The sequence below is a fragment of the Rana temporaria genome, chromosome 5 (genome assembly GCF_905171775.1).
Source record: "Rana temporaria chromosome 5, aRanTem1.1, whole genome shotgun sequence".
NCBI lineage: Eukaryota > Metazoa > Chordata > Amphibia > Anura > Ranidae > Rana > Rana temporaria.
In genome coordinates, this window is record NC_053493.1 from 261,649,856 (window position 1) to 261,669,230 (window position 19,375).

General features: G+C 41.3%; 1 protein-coding gene across 3 annotated transcripts in view; it reads left to right on the forward strand.

Moving 5' to 3' along the window:
- Positions 1 to 19,375, forward strand: part of CDKAL1 (CDK5 regulatory subunit associated protein 1 like 1) — a 947,145-nt gene that overhangs the window by 553,309 nt on the left and 374,461 nt on the right. For all 3 annotated transcript variants that reach the window (XM_040353783.1, XM_040353784.1, XM_040353785.1), the window contains exon 11: positions 12,810 to 12,955. In XM_040353783.1, the coding sequence (XP_040209717.1) occupies positions 12,810 to 12,955 (146 nt within the window). The remainder of the gene's footprint in view (positions 1 to 12,809; positions 12,956 to 19,375) is intronic.

The window sequence follows — 19,375 nt, forward strand, 5'->3', positions numbered from 1 at the left end:
TATCTGTAATTTGCCTTTTTTCATTAGGCAGTCTTTCTGACTTCTGCAGACATCAAGGACGTGACAAAATGTCCCTACTTTTCCAGCTCATTTATGTTTCCTACATTTTGCTGCAGGCCCCTATACTTCCAATGCATGCACCTGCTTCTCATCTACACCTCAGATGTTCACCTAATTCTAGCTCTGGTTTAAGCTCTGCTGCACTTTTGTGGAATTCCTATTTGTAGAATACTTGGACTATGTCCTGTTGCATGTGCCCCAGAAGAAGTCTGTTGTGACATGACAAAATTCATAGGGCAGAGCGACATGTTGTCATTGTGTAAACTGAAAGTGACATAGGAGTAAATGCTACCATACCTTTTAACAATACGGGGAATGTTGACCCACTGTGTTTTTCCTTTGTTTTATATTTTTCTTTTCAAAAACTGTGTGTATACCTTTGTCTACAACTTAATAAACTTGGATTTATTTGGAAAAAAAAAAACTGAAAGTGACAGTACAACTGCCATACGTGTCGGTTGGGACTTTGTTTCAATGAGCATACATTTTTTATTTTTTTTGTATACATTGGAAGTGTGATCTTAAGGATTAATAGTTTTAATCGTTTTTAAGGATTTTATACTATGCTGTATATTGATCTTCCCTATATTCTCCTAAGCATTAATTGGAGGTAAAAGGAGAATTGAGATTGGATGTGGAAACTCAAAAACATTAACGAGAGTGCAACCTTCTGGAGGATTATACACTAAATAGCCTGTTTGACCTTTCTGTAGTTAGGTCATCTACTGGTAAGCCTACATCCATTAATGTGGTGGTTCTTCTTAGGAGTTGGCAGTAATGATTCTCCATCACTTACCTGTTCAAAGAAGTATTTTTGATCTCTTTACCTGGAAGACTGTCTTTTCATATACTTTTTTTTTTTTTGTTCTGCTTTGAGTAAGGGGATTATTGTGGATATGGTGCATAGCAATGCTTTGGGAGAGCACTCCAGGCTATGTTGGTTATATGGGTGACACAGCCTTCATCTCCGAGCAGGTCCCATTAAGAAACACATCCTAGAAAGCTCCAGGAAATTTGTCTTTGCACGCACATTAATGTTAAACTCCCCAAGAGAATCTTGAATCTGGATTTAGGGTTCCGCTTTGAAAGAGATGTGTAACTGATTCATGGGAAAACACAAGGAAAACACCTTTATCACCTTTTTAGAATCTCGGCTGCACAAAAACTGTATGGTGCTTTTGCACCATGCAATTTCCTGCGCCTGAAAATTTGCTGCGTTTTCAAATGCATGGGGTTGCTATTAAGAAAGAAAAGGCACATCTGCAAAAGAGCAGCATGTTTTGGCTGCCCCCACACTTAGAATCACCTAAAGAATGTGAACCTTGCCTTACCCTCTTTCTTCTTCCCTTCCCTACTTTCTTTTCTTTCTGCTTTATCCTTACTATTGCAGCTCTTTTGCTGCCATGCACAGTGCAAAGATGTTGACTCTCTCCTGCCTACCTTGTTGTCCATAAGAATTTGGCTATATTTTCTGTAGACACATTTTACCACTATTTGGGGCTTTCTGTATTATTACTCTGTACACTTATTTTGCCTACGAGTTCAGCATTGCCTGTTTTCGTAGCCGCACATGGATGACCTGATCTATTACCTGCTTCAGTTTTAAATTTTGTGTTTGGCACATCTTGGAGAAAGCAAATTCCTCTCCTTTTACTCTTTTCTTTCCTTGTTATTTCAATAAAACCAGAGTGAAAGAAAGACCAACACTACAGATGTAAGTATCAGCATTACCCATCCCTTGGAGTATAGTGTTAACCCCTTAAGACAGCATCCTGGCAGAGCTTTACATGGGCATACATGCACAGGAGCCAGGGTGGTTTCTGTATTGTGTGACTCCTGTGATTGGCTCTCACAGCAGTTACATTGTTGGGAGCCAACCTGCTGGCTCCTCATCAAAAGTAAATTTGGAGAGCTGTTCATGACAAGCTCGGTCAGTGTGCTGGGAGCATATAGTGAAGTGCGCTCAGCACACAGCTTTAGGTCACCATGGACACGTGTGGTGGCTGGGCATTAAAACCCACTTTTCTTGTCTCTGCATATGTGTTATGCAGTTTGCAAGAGGATAAAGACTATAGTCAACAATGGTGGGCAAAATTAGGACAGTATGATACAGGGTGAGTAAAATTGAGTTTTGTAGTTCAAAGGTTGCGGAAGTTAACCCTGAGCTCTGTGAGGCAGAGATAAATGGGAGATCTTGGAGTAGTGAGCCCTTTCAGAATGCTCTTAATGAATTGTCTGAAAGTTCTGAGCGTTTTCCCCTCTGTGTTGCTAGTGGCAACTGATGAAAAAGAATATTTCCCAATCAGAAAAGCTAAACCTTTTTCTAGAAAAGTAATTGAAAATGTAACCCTTTCAAAGTAAGTGTCCGTGTCAAGAAAAGTATATGTCTCTCCCTCTCTGGCTCTCTTTTGCTCTGGCTCTCTGTCTCTCGCTGGCTCTTGGTCTCCCTCTCCCTCTTGGTCTCGGTCTCCCCTCCCTCTCTCCCTCGGTCTCTATTTCACAAATATGTTCTCAGAAAAGTCTCACCAAAATCAGGACACTTAAGTCTACTCTTGTCCTTCAGGGTAAATCTTAAAATAGAGACTTGTGAACTCTTGTAAATGTTTTCCAATGATCTCAATGCCTGAACCTTCATGTATATGAAATGTATTGATTGTGCCTAAGCACATATGGATAATCCTCATTATTTGGTTTAAAATAAGCCCAATATATGTACTGAGCTGTTTTACTGAAAAAAGACAACCCTGGATTTGATTTTTTTCAATCTATTAACATACAACCAATATTTGTAAATTTTGACCTTAAATACAGCCAGAATAAATGGTTGTTATACAGACAATATAATAGTGCTAAAACATAATATGCTCTTCTCGCCAGTGCAGCTGGCCTAAGGTTTTTAAAGCAGGTATCAAGTAAATAACCAATTAGATATTGAAGTCTAACATCATGTTGGTCCTAAAACATAACCAATGGAAATGGCTGGAAAGATATAACAAAGGCCATGGTGAAATTGTCAGATGAGGCTTTAATAAGTCACAAATTGTGCTTGTGATGTAAAAGTGGTTATGAGATGCCTGTAAAAAAAAAAAGTATTAAAAAGTATAGCCCATCAATTCGGCCCACCCTATTGCCTCATCTTAGTGGGTTTATATTAATATAATGAACACATGCAAAAAAGCCTTAAAACAAACCCACTGACCTTATTCTGAATATGTTGGTTGTCTTGCTCAATCTTGCTTGTATACATGTTGGGTCACTGACATTATACAAGCACGCGACAAGTGAATTTAAAAACGTTTGACCTACATACTACTTCTGGTTGGCAATTTAGAAAATAAAATTTTATCCAGGGTGTTTGCATGACAGCCAGACAACTAGCATTATCAGAAGGATAGATCAATTGCCTTTGTAATTCTCCTATGACTGGTCTTCCTGTAAGGTAATGAGACATTTAAGTAAACATATGACTTTAGTTTGACTTGGACAAAGTTCAACAACATAAAATATGTCCAGGTTGTGTATTTATTAAACAGAACAAGTAATAATATCCTATAGATTTGCTCAGACTTGAAAGAATATAATAATGTATTTAATACTTGATTGATGCGCTTTTTTAGACTTTTGACTGTTTAATAAATCAGTCGTCTTAGGTATTGGTTACCTGACTGTCTGCATTTGCTTCAAACACATATTCTAATGCACACAGAGTCATTAAATTTTAAAAGCCAAGGAGGATACAGCAGCAGTGATGCATACAATAGATTTGCCTAAAGCCAAGATTATCAACTGGAGACATGGTTCATAACTAGAGACATGGTTTATGGCCAAGAGGTGAGGCCCAATATTGGCTCGCTCTCTGCTGATTTTTAAACAGCCTGGAGTGCTTTAGGGAAACAGTGTTTGAATTAGGTGCTTTTAACCCATATCTGCTTTGAGGCATTTAAAAATAGAGATGATATTTTCTTTTTTAAAGTTTAAGACAATTCTGTTTCCTGTGAGGCTATGCTGTAGGATCTTAGATTTTATATTTATTTTAAATAAACATGCAGCCTCGTAGGTTGGGGTCAACTTTTTATAATCCTTTAATACAAAGCACAGCTGGGTTCCAACATGTATAGTCCTTTACCGCTGAAACCGGAAGCAAACTATATTTGTTTGTTAGATGCACATAAGCACAGTTGAGATTCTACATCTTTGTTAAATTATTTTGAAGATTCTCATTACTCGAGCTAACAGAATACATAGATAACATAAGGATGTTACTGTATAGAACATACATCAAAATACAAACCATGAAATCCTTTTAGATTTTTGGGTTATTCCTTAAAGTATAAGTTCATCGTTTGTGACATGTTATACCTGTATTCACAGTGTAACATGTTAATGTTGCAATAGAAACCCCATCCCCTTTATGCCCACCCCCCTTGTGACAGTGTGCTGTGCATCCTCTCCCCACATTTAATGCCACAATAAAAAAAAAAAAAAATGCTGTCGCTCTGGGATCCGCCCAGCTGGCCGCGTCATTCATTCACTACTATTACCGACATCATTTGCAGCTGGCACTTGCAGTTCTCAATGAACTGACAGGGCGCTGTTGACCATTCTATGTGGTTTATTGATGCTGCCTTTCGGTGCATAATTGCCTGCCTGTATGAGCAGACATACACTGACAGTCTGCAGGAGCCTGAGATTGCACCCATGATCTGCTAAATGTGGATGCATTCCCTTGCAGGCTCCTAGTAAAAAAAAAAAAGTCATCCTAGATAGGTGTGTCTATTTCCTAGGTGAGCATCTGCGTGGGGATGGTGCTGGATTTAATATGGACTGTACCATTGTATTTCTCCCCTATGAGGAAACGCATACACAATATTGGTATAATGTTCAGCGCTATACCATCTTATGAAAAAGATTAAAGTTTAAAATTTAAATGAAAAGGCATGCATCTGCATGCTGATACATGAAGGTGCAACCATGTAAATAGTGAATAGAAAGTTCTGGGGGATGAACCCCTAAAAATTAGTCTCTAAAAAAGTCTCTAAATGAAGGCTGCTGCAGGTGCGGGCTGGGGAACCCCATCACTCTGAACAAATTGAAAGCAAAGGAAGGAGAGAGAAGCGCCAAGCCAATCCTTTAAACAGCTTAGGAATTTATTCAGTATATAAGTATAAAACAACACTAAAAACTTGCGTGGAAAATGTTGGAGCACTTGCAGAGTGCTAGAGCAGGTGGGAACTTCCACATGCCATGTCACAGGAGGGCCGCTGGAAAGTCTCTATTGAGGGATCCGATGAAGGCGAGGCCGTGCCTTCGAAACACGTTCTGATTGGCCAGGCAGCATGCTGGTGGCTCCCCAGTTTGCGGTTCTGGACCACTCCCACTCAGAGACACACAGCCGACATCTCCATGAGGCATATCGAGGCTCCAGCTGCGGCTAACACACGGTGCTCGTTGAGCCCTCAATAGAGACTTTCCGGCAGCCCTCCTGTGACACTACATGTGGAAGTAACAACCCGCTCTAGCTCTCTGACAGTGCTCCAACATTTGTCACGCAAGTTTTTAGTGTTTTATACTGAATACATTCCTAAACTGTTTAAAGGATTGGTTTGTTGCTTCTCTCTCCTCCTTTTGCTTTCATTTTATTTCTCCACTACTGCTTCCAGAAACATGTAAGTTGTGTGAGTTATGCAAACAAGATCACTTACTTGCAGTGCTGCCAGGATGGCAAAATATGTGATGATAGGCTCTCAGTAGTCCAGGAAGGACTGGCGATGTGAGTTAGAACATGAAAGAGTCCAAACAGAGGAGGACATGCCTGGAAGGAAAATATTTTGACTGATTAATTTCTTAGATCTGTAAAATCAGTATGCCTTTTCCTGAATGCAGATTTGTCCAACTGCACGGCTGTCAAATTGGGCCCAGCAGCTGTGTCCTTGCAGCCGCTGTGTCCCAATAGACATGAATGTTACAATCTGCACACAGATGTACGGAACGCATGGGCTTCCAATAAGGACAAAGATGGCCCTTTATATGGATGTACACACAAGTATGTTGGTGTGATTGAGGCCTTAACAAACCAAGACACAGAAATAGCAGCCACCTTACTGTTTTGTCTCTGGCAGCAGGGACTTGGTATCCTGACACCCTTTTAATGTAAACAAACAGCAGGTGCTTATTTTAACCACTTGCCACCAATCGATGTACTGGTATGTTGCTTGACTTCAATTGGTTGTATAGGGATGATGTCTGTTGCCATCATCCTGGTATTCTTTTCTAGAGATGGCGGTTGGCTCACTTGTAAGAGCAATTGGAGTGAATAACTAGCCTTTCGTGGCTCGCTCTGGCTCTCCCGTCCCACTGGGAAACCCGAGCAACCAGCCAGCAGGTCCACTGGCTGGCTGGACACCATAACAAAGCTGGGGCTCTGCTTTGATCGAGTCTTCATAGCTGTAACATGATAGTGATGAACTGACCTAATTTCTGGTTTACCCGGATGTCATTGGCACCATTTTCAAAAGGATAAAAGCATTCAAAAAGCAGATCTTGGTATTTTGAATGCTCTTATTTGCTGAGGAGAGATTTGGGGTCTTTTTGACTCAAGATCCCTCCATAAAGAGTACCTGTCACATGCCTTTTGCTGTCACAAGGGATGTGTACGTTCCTTGTGACAGCACTTAAAGCAAAAAAAATATAAATGAAAGCAACAGTTTAAAACAAAAGTGTCCCTGTCCCCTTGTTCTTGCGCACAAAGGCGAGCACACATGTCAGTTCCACACGTGCACAAACAGCGATCGTCCCACACATGAGATATCACCTTGAACGTTGGATCATGGGCAGTAATTCTATCTCTAGACTTCCTCTCTAAATCTAAAGTGGTAGCCTGTAAAGACTTTTTAAAGCATTGCCTTTGGATAGTAAAATGTACACTGTATTTTGCCTAACATTTGATATCTTTTTTTCTTGGAGTGACATCTTTTACATTTTACAAAAAATGTGGTTATGTATTTTTTTTTTTTCATTAAAATAAAAAAAAGTGTATTTTCTTTTCCTCAAAAATTGCATTTAAACCACTGCTGCTCAAATACTGTGTGGCATAAATTGCAAAACCCACCAATTTATTCTCTAGGGCCTCTGCTTAAAAATAAATTAATAATGTTTGGGGATTCTAAGATATTTTCTAGCAAAAAATACTTACAGACCACTTTCACCTACAGGTAAGCCTAAATTAAGGCTTACCTGTAGGTGCTGGAAATATCTCCTAAACCTACACGGTTTAAGAGATATTTACATTTTCCTGTATGACGATGTCCAACGCACATGTGCCGGTGTATTCGGTGCATGCACACTCTCTAGAAAGAGCACGCTGTGTTTCAAGCTGGGGTCATGCCGTGACTGGCAGCTCCTGCGCGCATTCGCGGGAGTGAAAGCACGCGACTCTGGCCAGTCACATAGCCGGAGTTTGTGGCATAGTATGCAATGCATAGTAGCCCATTATGCTTTACCTTTGCAGGGAAATGGAGGAAGTAAAACCCCTAAGGGTTTACTTTTACATGTAAAAAAAAAATAATAAAAATGACCTGGAGCTGAAGTGGTTATACAAAATTATTAAAATACATAATTGTCATCAAACAGTTTTAAAACGTCTGTCCCATCAATATTGTGTATTCAATTCTCCAAAAGGATACAGTTTCCTTCCACGTTACAGTCAAATATATATTGTAAATGTTGCTCAGCAACATTTATCTTTTTGGAAAAATTAATACACTAATGTATTAATGGAACAGACAATGTTTTATAACTGTGTTTGATGACAATCATGTGTTTTAATGCTTTGGATATTTATAAGGTTTTTAATTATTGTCTGAATTTGTGCCTCAAAAATCCCACCAATAAATTGTTCTTGTTTACAGTTCTTACTACTGGAATGTGGCACTGTTGGCCAGTTTGTAGTTTAAACAGCAGCGGCTGTTAAAATGTAATGGAAGCAAACTTCAATGTCAGCTGTGATGTTAAAGACTGAAGCTTTGAGATCATTGAGTGTTTTAAAGTTGTTGTAAAGCCACTATTGTACTATCATGTCATCCCCCTCTGTTAAATAAGGGCATGTGCCACAAAGTATGTGTTTTTATAAAAAAAATGCCAATTTCTCCCTTCAGTCAGAGCATCTTCCGACACTGACGTGACTCCACTGGCTGAGAACTCCTGCTGTCGTCAACCGGGAGGAGGGGAGGAGGGGAGAAGAGGAGGCGAGAGCTGAGGAGTCACTTGAAATTGGCATATTTTTTATAAAACGCATGTGCGACACGTCCTTATTTAACAGAGGGGATGGCATGATAGTTCAATAGTTTTATAGCAGCAGGAGGGGAAGAGATGGCCACTGCTGAAAGCTGACAGGCAGAGAGGGCGTGGGAAGAGGAGGACAGGAGAGCTGCAAATAATGGAGGCACGTAAACTGACCACGTAGTCGGGGCTCAGCAGCCGTGATAATTTGTGGTCAGTTTACAAAGGGGAGGACAGAACCAGGCAGAATCAACCAGGTATCTCAGGTGATACAGGGGGGCCAAATTACATAGCACAAGCACCGTGCCGTATAACGTGCTTAACCTCCTGACCACCGCCCCATGTCAAAAAGACGTCCTCTTTTTAAAGTTGAATATCTCGATAACGGCAGCAGCTGCTGGCACAACCGAGATATTCATCTTTTCAGGGGGCGGTGGTGTACACGATAACGGCGGTCTCCGCGGCGGATTCGCCGCGAGATCGCCGTTATCGGTGGCGGGAGAGGGGCCCGCCGCTCTCCCGCGCCCTCCGCCGCTTACCGGAGCCGTCGGTAGCGGCGGAGGGGATCGGATGTGTCCGGCAGCTGAGCGGGGACGGGACTGAAGGAGAAATCTCCTTCACCCGTCCTCATAGCTCTGCTGGGCGGAAGTGACGTCAAAACGTCAGTCCCGCCCAGCCTCTTAAAGAAACATTTTTTTTTTTGTCATTTGAAAAAATTACTTTTTTTTTTTTCTTTTTTTTTTTTGCATTTAAGTCTAATTATGAGATCTGAGGTCTTTTTGACCCCAGATCTCATATTTAAGAGCACCTGTCATGCTTTTTTCTATTACAAGGGATGTTTACATTCCTTGTAATAGGAATAAAAGTGATCAATTTTTTTTTTTTTTTTTTCAGTGTAAAAAATTATAAAACTAAATAAAAATAAATAAGAAAACCCCAAAAAAAATTTTTAAAGCGCCCCGTCCCGACGAGCTCGCGCGCAGAAGCAAACGCATACGCGAGTAGCGCCCGCATATGAAAACGGTATTCAAACCACACAAGTGAGGTATCGCCGCGATCGTTAGAGTGAGAGCAATAATTCTAGCCCTAGACCTACTCTGCAACTCAAAAAATGCAACCTGTAGAATTTTTTAAACGTCGCCTATCGAGATTTTTAAGGGTAAAAGTTTGACGCCATGCCACGAGCGGGCGCAATTTTTAAGCGTGACATGTTGGGTATCATTTTACTCGGCGTAACATTATCTTTCACAATATATAAAAAAATTGGGCAAAATGTATTGTTGTCTTATTTTTTTATTTAAAAAAGTGATTTTTATCCAAAAAAAGTGCGCTTGTAAGACCGCTGCGCAAATACGGTGTGACAAAAAGTATTGCAATGACTGCCATTTTATTCCCTAGGATGTCTGCTAAAAAAAAATATATAATGTTTGGGGGTTCTGATTAATTTTCTAGCAAAAAAATTGTGATTTTCACATGAAGGAGAGAAGTGCCAGAATTAACCCGGTGGGCAAGTGGTTAAGGGGAACAGGATCGTTTTTTTTTTTTTTTTTTTTGGGGGGGGGGGTTAAAAAAACACTTTAAGCTCTTTTACTTAAGAATATGAAAATTATGGGCACAGGTGCACTTTACAAATATATACAAGTTTATAGCATGTTTTGGACAGTTGGGGGATAGCTTATTGTTTACCCACTGTCGTTTAAAGGGATCGCCTATTAAAAGAGAAGTGTGATTTTTTTTGGAGGGGGGGGGGGCTAGTTATACTTGCCTATGTGGATGTAACATCAGACCGATGCTGCATCTGTCCCCGGCGTCTCTGCACTGAGAACCGAGCCACCGAACACCACCAATGGCTTGGTTCTCGCTCCTCGCAGAGCAATGGTACTGGGTGAAACTCCTGCGCTGTGGTGGATAAGTGTGGGAATGGTGGGGTGGCAAAGGGGAGGGAGGAAAGTTAAACTAAGGGTGGGGAACTGCAGCAAACAAAAGGGGGTCTTTCCAATGAAGGACAAAGAGTAGATGCAATGGTGGAGGGTGTCTGCGCTGTGGTTAGACTAGTGAAAAATGGACAAGGGAACGGTGGTGGTGGAAAGGGGGAGGGAGGGGGGTGGGTGTTTGAATCGGGAAAGTCAAACGTGTAGAAATACAGCAAAAAATAACTTACACAAGAGTAAAACTGGTCCTAATTGGACCGGGTGATAAACCACAAAAAGGCAATGAGTAAGTGAAAGGAGTGATCTACCTAATGTGTACTCAAATACATACAGTTGAAATGAGTGAAAACCCAAAACAATAAGGTTAACAGTGAGGTGAAAAAATGACTTATGAAAAAAGCAAAAGAAAAAATGCCAAAATCCAGTCAATGGAGGAGTGCAACCCAATCCTAAGATCGTGCAACCCACACCGTAGAGTGAAGTGAACAGCTTACCTCCTAGTTGTTACTCACACATAAGGTAAATTGCTGATACTTCTAGTTGGTTAGGTGGTCGGACGGCAGACGAGTGCGGTGCTCGTAGGAGATGCGACCGTATTTTCCCTGCTTACTGTGAGTTTTTTATTTTTACCGGCTATTAAAGTTTTGTTGTGCTGTGCCGTCTCACGCGACACGCCCTCTCTCCTTCTCCTCTCCCCTCCCCTCTCTGCTCCCTTACTCAACCATGAGCGGCCGCTTCTATGGATTCCTGAGGAGCTGAGTGCTGACAGTGAGAGGATCGGGATACGAGCGCGGCGCTCGTGGAGACAGGCACTTTTCCTTTTAACACATTGTGAGTTGTGTAAGTGTACACCCATACACTGCATCCTTGAGAATCCCCCTTTTTCTGTCCTTTGAGTGACAGGAGGTCTACCTACAATATACATTCGTTCTTTCTCCACATGTGTGGTCCAAAACTGTGATCTGTTAAAGAGGACACCTAACCAACTAGAAGTATCAGCAATTTACCTTATGTGTGAGTAACAACTAGGAGGTAAGCTGTTCACTTCACTCTACGGTGTGGGTTGCACGATCTTAGGATTGGGTTGCACTCCTCCATTGACTGGATTTTGGCGTTTTTTCTTTTGCTTTTTTCATAAGTCATTTTTTCACTTTTTCACCTCACTGTTAACCTTATTGTTTTGGGTTTTCACTCATTTCAACTGTATGTATTTGAGTACACATTAGGTAGATCACTCCTTTCACTTACTCATTGCCTTTTTGTGGTTTATCACCCGGTCCAATTAGGACCAGTTTTACTCTTGTGTAAGTTATTTTTTGCTGTATTTCTACACGTTTGACTTCCCCGATTTAAACACCCACCCCCCCTCCCTCCCCCTTTCCACCACCACCGTTCCCTTGTCCATTTTTCACTAGTCTAACCACAGCGCAGACACCCTCCACCATTGCACCTCGCAGAGCAATGCTGACCATCAGTCAGCATCCCTTCTGCTCTACTTCTCGGCGCTCATTAGAACGCTTAGCCGTGGAGGGGCAGGGAGCATCCGTCTCAGCGGCTCGCTGAGATTGCCATCAATCAAGGCAGCTGGCGGATCCCGACTTGGAAGTCGTGATGACGCGCTGCCTCAACTGATGGCTGTGACATCAGTTGAGAGTGGACTTCTGACCACTCTCCACTGAAAACGGGTCACAGGAGTGCAAAACTAACTGCACTCCTGTGACCCAGAGGGAGAAGCCCAGCCTAAAAAGCTCAGGCTGGACTTCTCCTTTAACAAAATGGTAACTGCAGTGACAAAATTGAGTATTCTCATACTAGCCCCTTTATGATGTAGTGACTCTTATGCCTGGTAGACATTTGGTTGTTTTTTTTTTCCATTCAACCCAGCGGGTTCAATGCAAAAAAAAAAAAATGTCAAGCCACAGTCACTGTACTAATGATCTGACGTTGATACAGTAATCTTCCCTGCTGAGCTGTTGTGTTCTGACAGGGGGACAGCCCCCCCCCCCCACCAGAACTACGATCAGCACTCTCGGCCATTGGCTGATCGGGAGCTGGCCGGCTGCTGGTTTTTCAGCATGCATGTCCAACAAAAGCTTGCCTGGCTGGGATACATAGGATCCAAAAGTCATAATTGTTTGAACCAGCCGATGCCTCCCCTGACATTCGACTTGTGTGTATGGGGCTATCATTATTAGGTCTGAATAACACTGGTTCACAGCTCCAGCAGGTGTAATCTGGAATCACCAAAGCATTTCAAAATCTTGTTATAAGAAGTGCCAGGTAAGTCGACACTTGTCAACCAAATAACCTTTATTATTTTTTTTATTATTATGAGTCGCTGATGTTGATTGCTGCACTTTGCATTATTTTATGTTCATGCTATGGTGTTGTTTACATTTTAGTGGCAAGTTAAAAATATCCCTTTTAGAACAATTGAGGGTAAATTAGACTAGCGCGTTGATTTTGTGCTGAGCATTTTGTGTACCAGTTATTTATTTTATTTCATGCACTTTGATAACCATACACTTTCTGTCTTTTCAGGAAATGGCAAAGATATTGAACCATCCCCGTGTGTACGCGTTTCTGCACATCCCAGTGCAGTCCGCTTCAGACAGCGTGCTTATGGATATGAAGAGAGAATACTGCATAGCAGACTTCAAAAGAGTTGTGGATTTCTTAAAGGAGAGGTATGTTTACTTGTGTGCAGAGTGAGATTAGCAGTGCTTTCTTCCAGCAACATCTAAAAGGTAACATATTCCTATCACTGCACAGGAAGAAAAAGACAAACTTCAAGGTTTCTAAATTCTTGGGAACAAAGCATTCATGTGGTTTTCACATTCTTAACAACTTTCATCCCTGGGAGGCATATGTTTTATTGTTTAAAATTTGTGTTTGTATTGGACTTGTTCACATAACACAGGAGAGAATGTGAATAGAGATATGTGCAGGTAGACTCTATCCTACCCTGTGTAGTGTGTAGTTTTATAGAGCTGTGGCAGTTTTTGTGTAGTATTCCTAGGAGAAGAATGGTCCCAAGAGCTGGAGCGGTGACAGATATAGCAATCTAATAAACACATTACTTTATGAGCTGTCATTTCTCAGCTCTGACTGTGATATGCCAGTGTTCTGAGGTCTTCGGTTTTTTGCTTTTACGTCTCTGAGGGCTAAACATGTGCTAATACAATTACTTTGCGACTTTATCTTAGCCATGTTGTTTGACAAAACTTAGATTTTCTATAAGCAATTTTGGAAAGACCATTGCTTGAGTTCACATTAGGCAGATGCTTTCTTTGTGTTAAATAGCATGAGTAGGTTATTTAACAGGAAATTAAACATTGATCTTCTGCTATCATTTTGAAATCCACAAGTGTACACAGTGTACTTATGCTAGCACAGTGTAAAACTTCAGTTGGCAGTCTTTTTTTTTTTTTTTTTTATTTACACATTTTACTTTTTTTTTATTGGTAAAACAGGCATAGAATTTACCTACTGATTATTTTAAAGTCCATTAGTCATACCCATCAAATAGTTGGAGACTGTCTAGTAAAATGCTAGGTCTGCAGAAATGCAGCCAATGACTCATTCCGTTTATTAATCTCGAGTTCCCGTCTTTACATCATTCATAACTAATTTTCAATACCTTTGCTGAAGAGAGAAACCTCATTTGCTAATGGCAGAGATGTCAGTTATTTTCCTGTCAGTTGTAATTGTTTGGCTTTGAGATTTTTTTAGACACAATTTCAAAGATTAGGCACAGTACTACCTTGATGGAGACATGTCTCCCACCAAAAAGCTTAAGTTAGTTATAGGCAGTTCAAACCTTGGCCAGTTTAGCAACAAGCGGCCTAGATTTGAGCCATGTATGGGCAGGCTGAATGTACCCAACCTGTTCAATCAACTTTGGTAAAACCAGCCTGTCAGATTTTTCACTAGCAATAATCACTGTGTTCTCCTGGTATGGATGGCTCCCCCCCCCCTCCTGCTGGGCGAACACAATGGCTCTGCGGGAGGGATTACCCCATTCCCCCATCAACACTGACTGCATTGATGAGGGAATCAAGTGATTTTCTTTCCTGCAGCCCATGGTCGCAAGAAGGAAAATTGTTCCGTCTTGTGTGCCAGCTAATACTGCATAAGTGCCATTATTGCCTATACACGGCTAGACCTAAATTCCTCAAACTGTGTGATAAAACAATATTTCATTAATGGGCAGAGAGTGGCTGCTGAGCTTTATCATTCCCTAGTCCTTTGTACCTGTCTCCTTTCTTCCATGATTGACATTTAGGGTTCCTTTATGAAGCAACACGTGCATTAGTCCCTTTGCTGTGTGTTCCATAATATGAAAAAAAGGACACCCCAACAATTAACGCAAGACCCTCTTTTACAATCCACAGCACTTTGGAAATTCTAGACTCTTCTGCATACATTATTCGAGAGATATACCAGCAGTTGATCTAGCATAAACCCAAAATTATGTATTTTTTTATTTTTCCGTATTAACTGATTCTTTCAAAAGTAACAAATACTTTTTTTTTTTTTTAGGTTTTTTTTTAGTTTTCAGCCTATAAACCTCAATGCTCTTTGTACATAAAATCACGTTCTGCCTTAGCTTAGCTTTCTACTCTCATTCCATTCTCATAGAATCTTGTGAATGTTTACGCTAACCTTGAATGCCACTTAGTATTGTGATAGAATGGTGCAGAATGTTTCTGTCTGATCTTCTGTCATCAGTGAATTCTATCATCCTAAATACACTCTTTCCTAAGCCATACTATACTATATCCTCATCAAGGCCAACTACATCATTCAGTGTAAATATGCTTTCCATGCCTAGGCTACAAGCCAAATGTTTTGCAGTCAGTATCTGAGGATTAGCAGACAAATCATTGCATCTTTACTAATCAATGACAGATTGTTTTAGTTATTCTCTTAGAATTACTAAAAGCCAAAGTGAGAACATGGTATACTGTCAAAATAAAAGGTAAACTTTTAAGTCTTTGACAAGGGAGAGATGCTAAATCCTGCACTGCCTTTATATTTATAAAACCTGTTGAGGCCGCTTTTACCTGTCACAGCAGAAGTTTCTATCTAAGGGAATGGAACTCAGGGGGCGGTGCTGGGCTAAAGTGCACCTTTGCAACATTACATACACTAGTGTGCCTGCCCTGGAACCAACATCCCAACTGTAAATTGGGCAGTGCCACAAACGATAGTATGGAGTTTGAGTCGTACTTGTTAAAGGCGGACTATGTTCAAAATAATATATATGCACCGAAATTTCGGCTAGCGAAACGTGTCAGCAAGAAGAAAAGGTGCAGATGTTGTTGGCACTGAAAAGGGGGTGTCCGCTCTGGGTGCTGCACATTGTGGGGGTGTCATCCTGGTGGTTCAGTCAGTCCCCCCCCCCGCGCGCAGAACGGTAATCTCCCTGTGTCACAGAGCTGAATTGTGCGGGCGGTCGCAGTAACAATGTTCCGCCTCCTGTGATAGACAACACACTGATCCACTGCCAGGAAATTGAATCGGTGTAACGTGTATCACAGGAGACGAGACATTGTTACTACGATTGCCCGACCTGGGTAGTTCAAATCCAGCTCCGTGACACAACGGGAGATCACCGCTCTGATCCAGACACTGGTGAGGCTGCATCTGACAACATTTTGCTAATACTATTATGAGATTGCAGACATGATACAAGAGATGGTCAGACACTGAGGACATGATATAAGAGATGGTTAGAGACTACAGCTTTTCTTTTCTGAGCTTTTCTTGCACTAAAAGTGTCAATAATGGCCAACAATAAATTAATATTAACTTAAATTAATGATACTAAATAAAAAGTCAAATATAATAAAATTGTATATAAAAATGTTTTTTTGGCACCAAAATTTCAATTTGGTGTGCCTCCTAATATTTTGTTTTCACTAGCATTAACACAATAGGTTTTGTTTTTCTGAGTCTCTCCCTTAACATAGTTACTTTAAGAACCATGCTGTCCATTATGACACTGGCAGGTGTTCTCATAGTCAGCTTTTATTTAGCTGGTTTAAAGCTGAACTCCATGTGTGAACCAAATTGTATCTGTAATGGGTCGATGTAGAAGCTTACAATCACTTTGGTTGGCACCACAGCAGTGATCACCATGATTTTCCAGGTCCTGTGCTGAGCAACTATCCCCCCCCCCCCCCACCTGCTGGCCACAGGGAATCACTCACATGGCACTGCTGTCATTTACAGAAATACCTTTTTTTTTTTTTTAGTACAAGACATTCTCTGGATGAGGTGGAGATTGTGATGTCATCACACCTTCTTGCCACCTAGTCGATTTTTAGTATGCTTAGTGTTTGTCAAAAATTGTACAGGCCATTCTATAAATTGTGGCAATTCTGAGCAAATAACCAGTGTAGAGAGCCAGCTGCTCAGCACAGGACCTGGAAGATTGCAGCATTTGAGGACTAATGCATTTATGCAATTAAGATCATACCCGCAGTACCTCCCCCCCCAAGAAAAAGTGTTGGAGAGCATTTTACGTGCTCTCATGTGACCATGTTTAAGTTTAGCAGCAAATCACTCGGCACAAACACTGGTACCTGGCAAAAGGGAGAAACACAACCGCCCCCCCCCCCCGGGACATTGGTGCAGCCAATTTTGGCACAGGTTGCAGAGGAGTGCCAGTAAAATAAGTATGTGCAAAAACAGTGTAGTGCATATTCCTTCACACTTTATATCTAAGTTGTAGTGTATAGCAGCAGGACGTCCTTCCCAGGACCTTTTCTTAATTGATTTATTAGCACTATTGTTTTCTCCACTAAGCGCAGATTTCCCCTTACCCCCTTTTATCCCCTTTTTACACAGTAAAATAAGTATAAAGGGTTTGGGGTGCCATTTTTAGAGACACTGTGACCTTGAACTGCATCAAAGCCACATTTTAAACTACACATCCATCCAAATCTACCCTGTCCCATTTAGTGGTGATGCTGTGCACACAGTCATTAGAAGTAGAAATATAAAAGTCACTTGCAGAATCAAGAGGTAAAAAACTGTTAGAGAGCCCTCAGAAAAACAAGACTAAAATAGTAATCCAAGTAACAGACTGCCTCATGTGTGTCATATTTTATAAATGCATAAAAACTGAAATGGAAAAATAAAACCGAACAGTCTAAAAGTAGTTACTTTTACACTATAGCTACAAAGAAAAGAGACAGGGCCCTCTATTCTTGAAAATGTATGCCACACGTGCATGTATGAATGGAGATTTGGAAAGTGGTGGCATAAGCCCTGCACCCCATGTCAGTCACTGAGAATTGCATGGGGTGTGAGTTTGGGCTTCCTGTACTCAGAGCTAGGAAGTCAATGACACTTAATTGGCACTCCAAAGAGTTTCCCTGTTAATTCAAATTTTCTCTAGGGTATATATACTTAGAAGATGGCTTTGCCCCTTGAAGGAATTTGGCTGGAATACTAATATGTAAAACTTAAATTCTCAACCTGCAGATAATTTATTATGTGTCTGCTATTTTTGGTGTTTGCAAGTATTACAAAATATCTGCAGAACGCCATCTGTTTCCTTCTTTTTTTGTGCGATATACACAATAGTTTGAAATGCTTCATTGGTAATTTCAACTTTAACTTTGAAATTAATATGCAGTAGTACTGTATTTGCTGGCGTATAAGACAACCCCCTAATTTTCCAGCTAAAATGTTGGTTTTGGGATATACTCACCGTATAAGATGACCCCTCACTGTGCCATTATACATGCCTCACTGTGCCATTATTACATGCCTCACTGTGCCATTATTGCATGCCTCACTGTGCCATTATTGCATGCCTCACTGTGCCATTATTGCATGCCTCACTGTGCCATTATTGCACGCCTCACTGTGCCATTATTGCACGCCTCACTGTGCCATTATTGCACGCCTCACTGTGCCATTATTGACACGCCTCACGGTGCCATTATTGCACGCCTCACGGTGCCATTATTGCACGCCTCACGGTGCCATTATTGCACGCCTCACGGTGCCATTATTACACGCCTCACGGTGCCATTATTACACGCCTCGCGGTGCCATTATTACACGCCTTGCGGTGCCATTATTACACGCCTCACGGTGCCATTATTACACGCCTCATGGTGCCATTATTACACGCCTCACTGTGCCATTATTACATGCCTCACTGTACCATTCCATTCCCTACCTCAACGATCTCCCTACCTTCTCCTGTTTGCAGAGTACAGACGGCGGCCATCCATTATTCAAAAGCCACGCCTCCTCAGGCTGTTCTGTGATATGCGGAACACTCATTTTCCCAGCAGAGCCTCTGTTCAGTGTTCCGCCTATCACGGATGTCCTCTCGTCCGAGGCCGAGGATGAGAAGGCATCCGTGATAGGCGGAACACTGAACAGAGGCTCTGCTGGGAAAATTTGTGTTCCACCTATCACGGAACAGTCTGGAGGCGGCGCATGCTTTTGAATAATAGATGGCTGCCGTCTGACACACAGGTACCCTGCGTATAAGACGACCCCCGACTTTTGAGGCATTATTTTAGATGCAAAAGGTTGTCTTATATGCCGGTAAATACGGTAATCTTGTTTTCTGTATTTATATTGTTTAATGATGTTCCCATTATGCACACCCACACCCTCTCTATACCATGTTTTTTTTTTTTCTCCACAAAGATTTTATTGAGAATAAAAAGAGAACAGTGTTACAGACAATATAGCATCAACCTTATATATGACAAGCGATCTCCAGGGGAGCCACAACATATTGCTATGCTTGAGATGTAGGAACCAGCAAAACATATATGGTTAGAGTCATACAGCATTGTCAATAACCCCCTAAAAACTTTCAATTATCGCATATCTCCCAAGGTGGAAGTAGCTTAAGGTATCAAGGACGAGAGATATCGGGATATTCCTAATCAAAGGCCCCTGGATCCTTTTACATTGTATAACTCAAAAACCGTTGTGGCCTGTTACCTATATATACCGGTCCTATACCTATCGCTATGTTTCCCCCGTTATAGGCAGCATAGGTGGACAGGGTCTGCTCAACTCCACCCAGTCCTCCCAGCATTAACAAAGAAAGGAGAGGGAGTAGA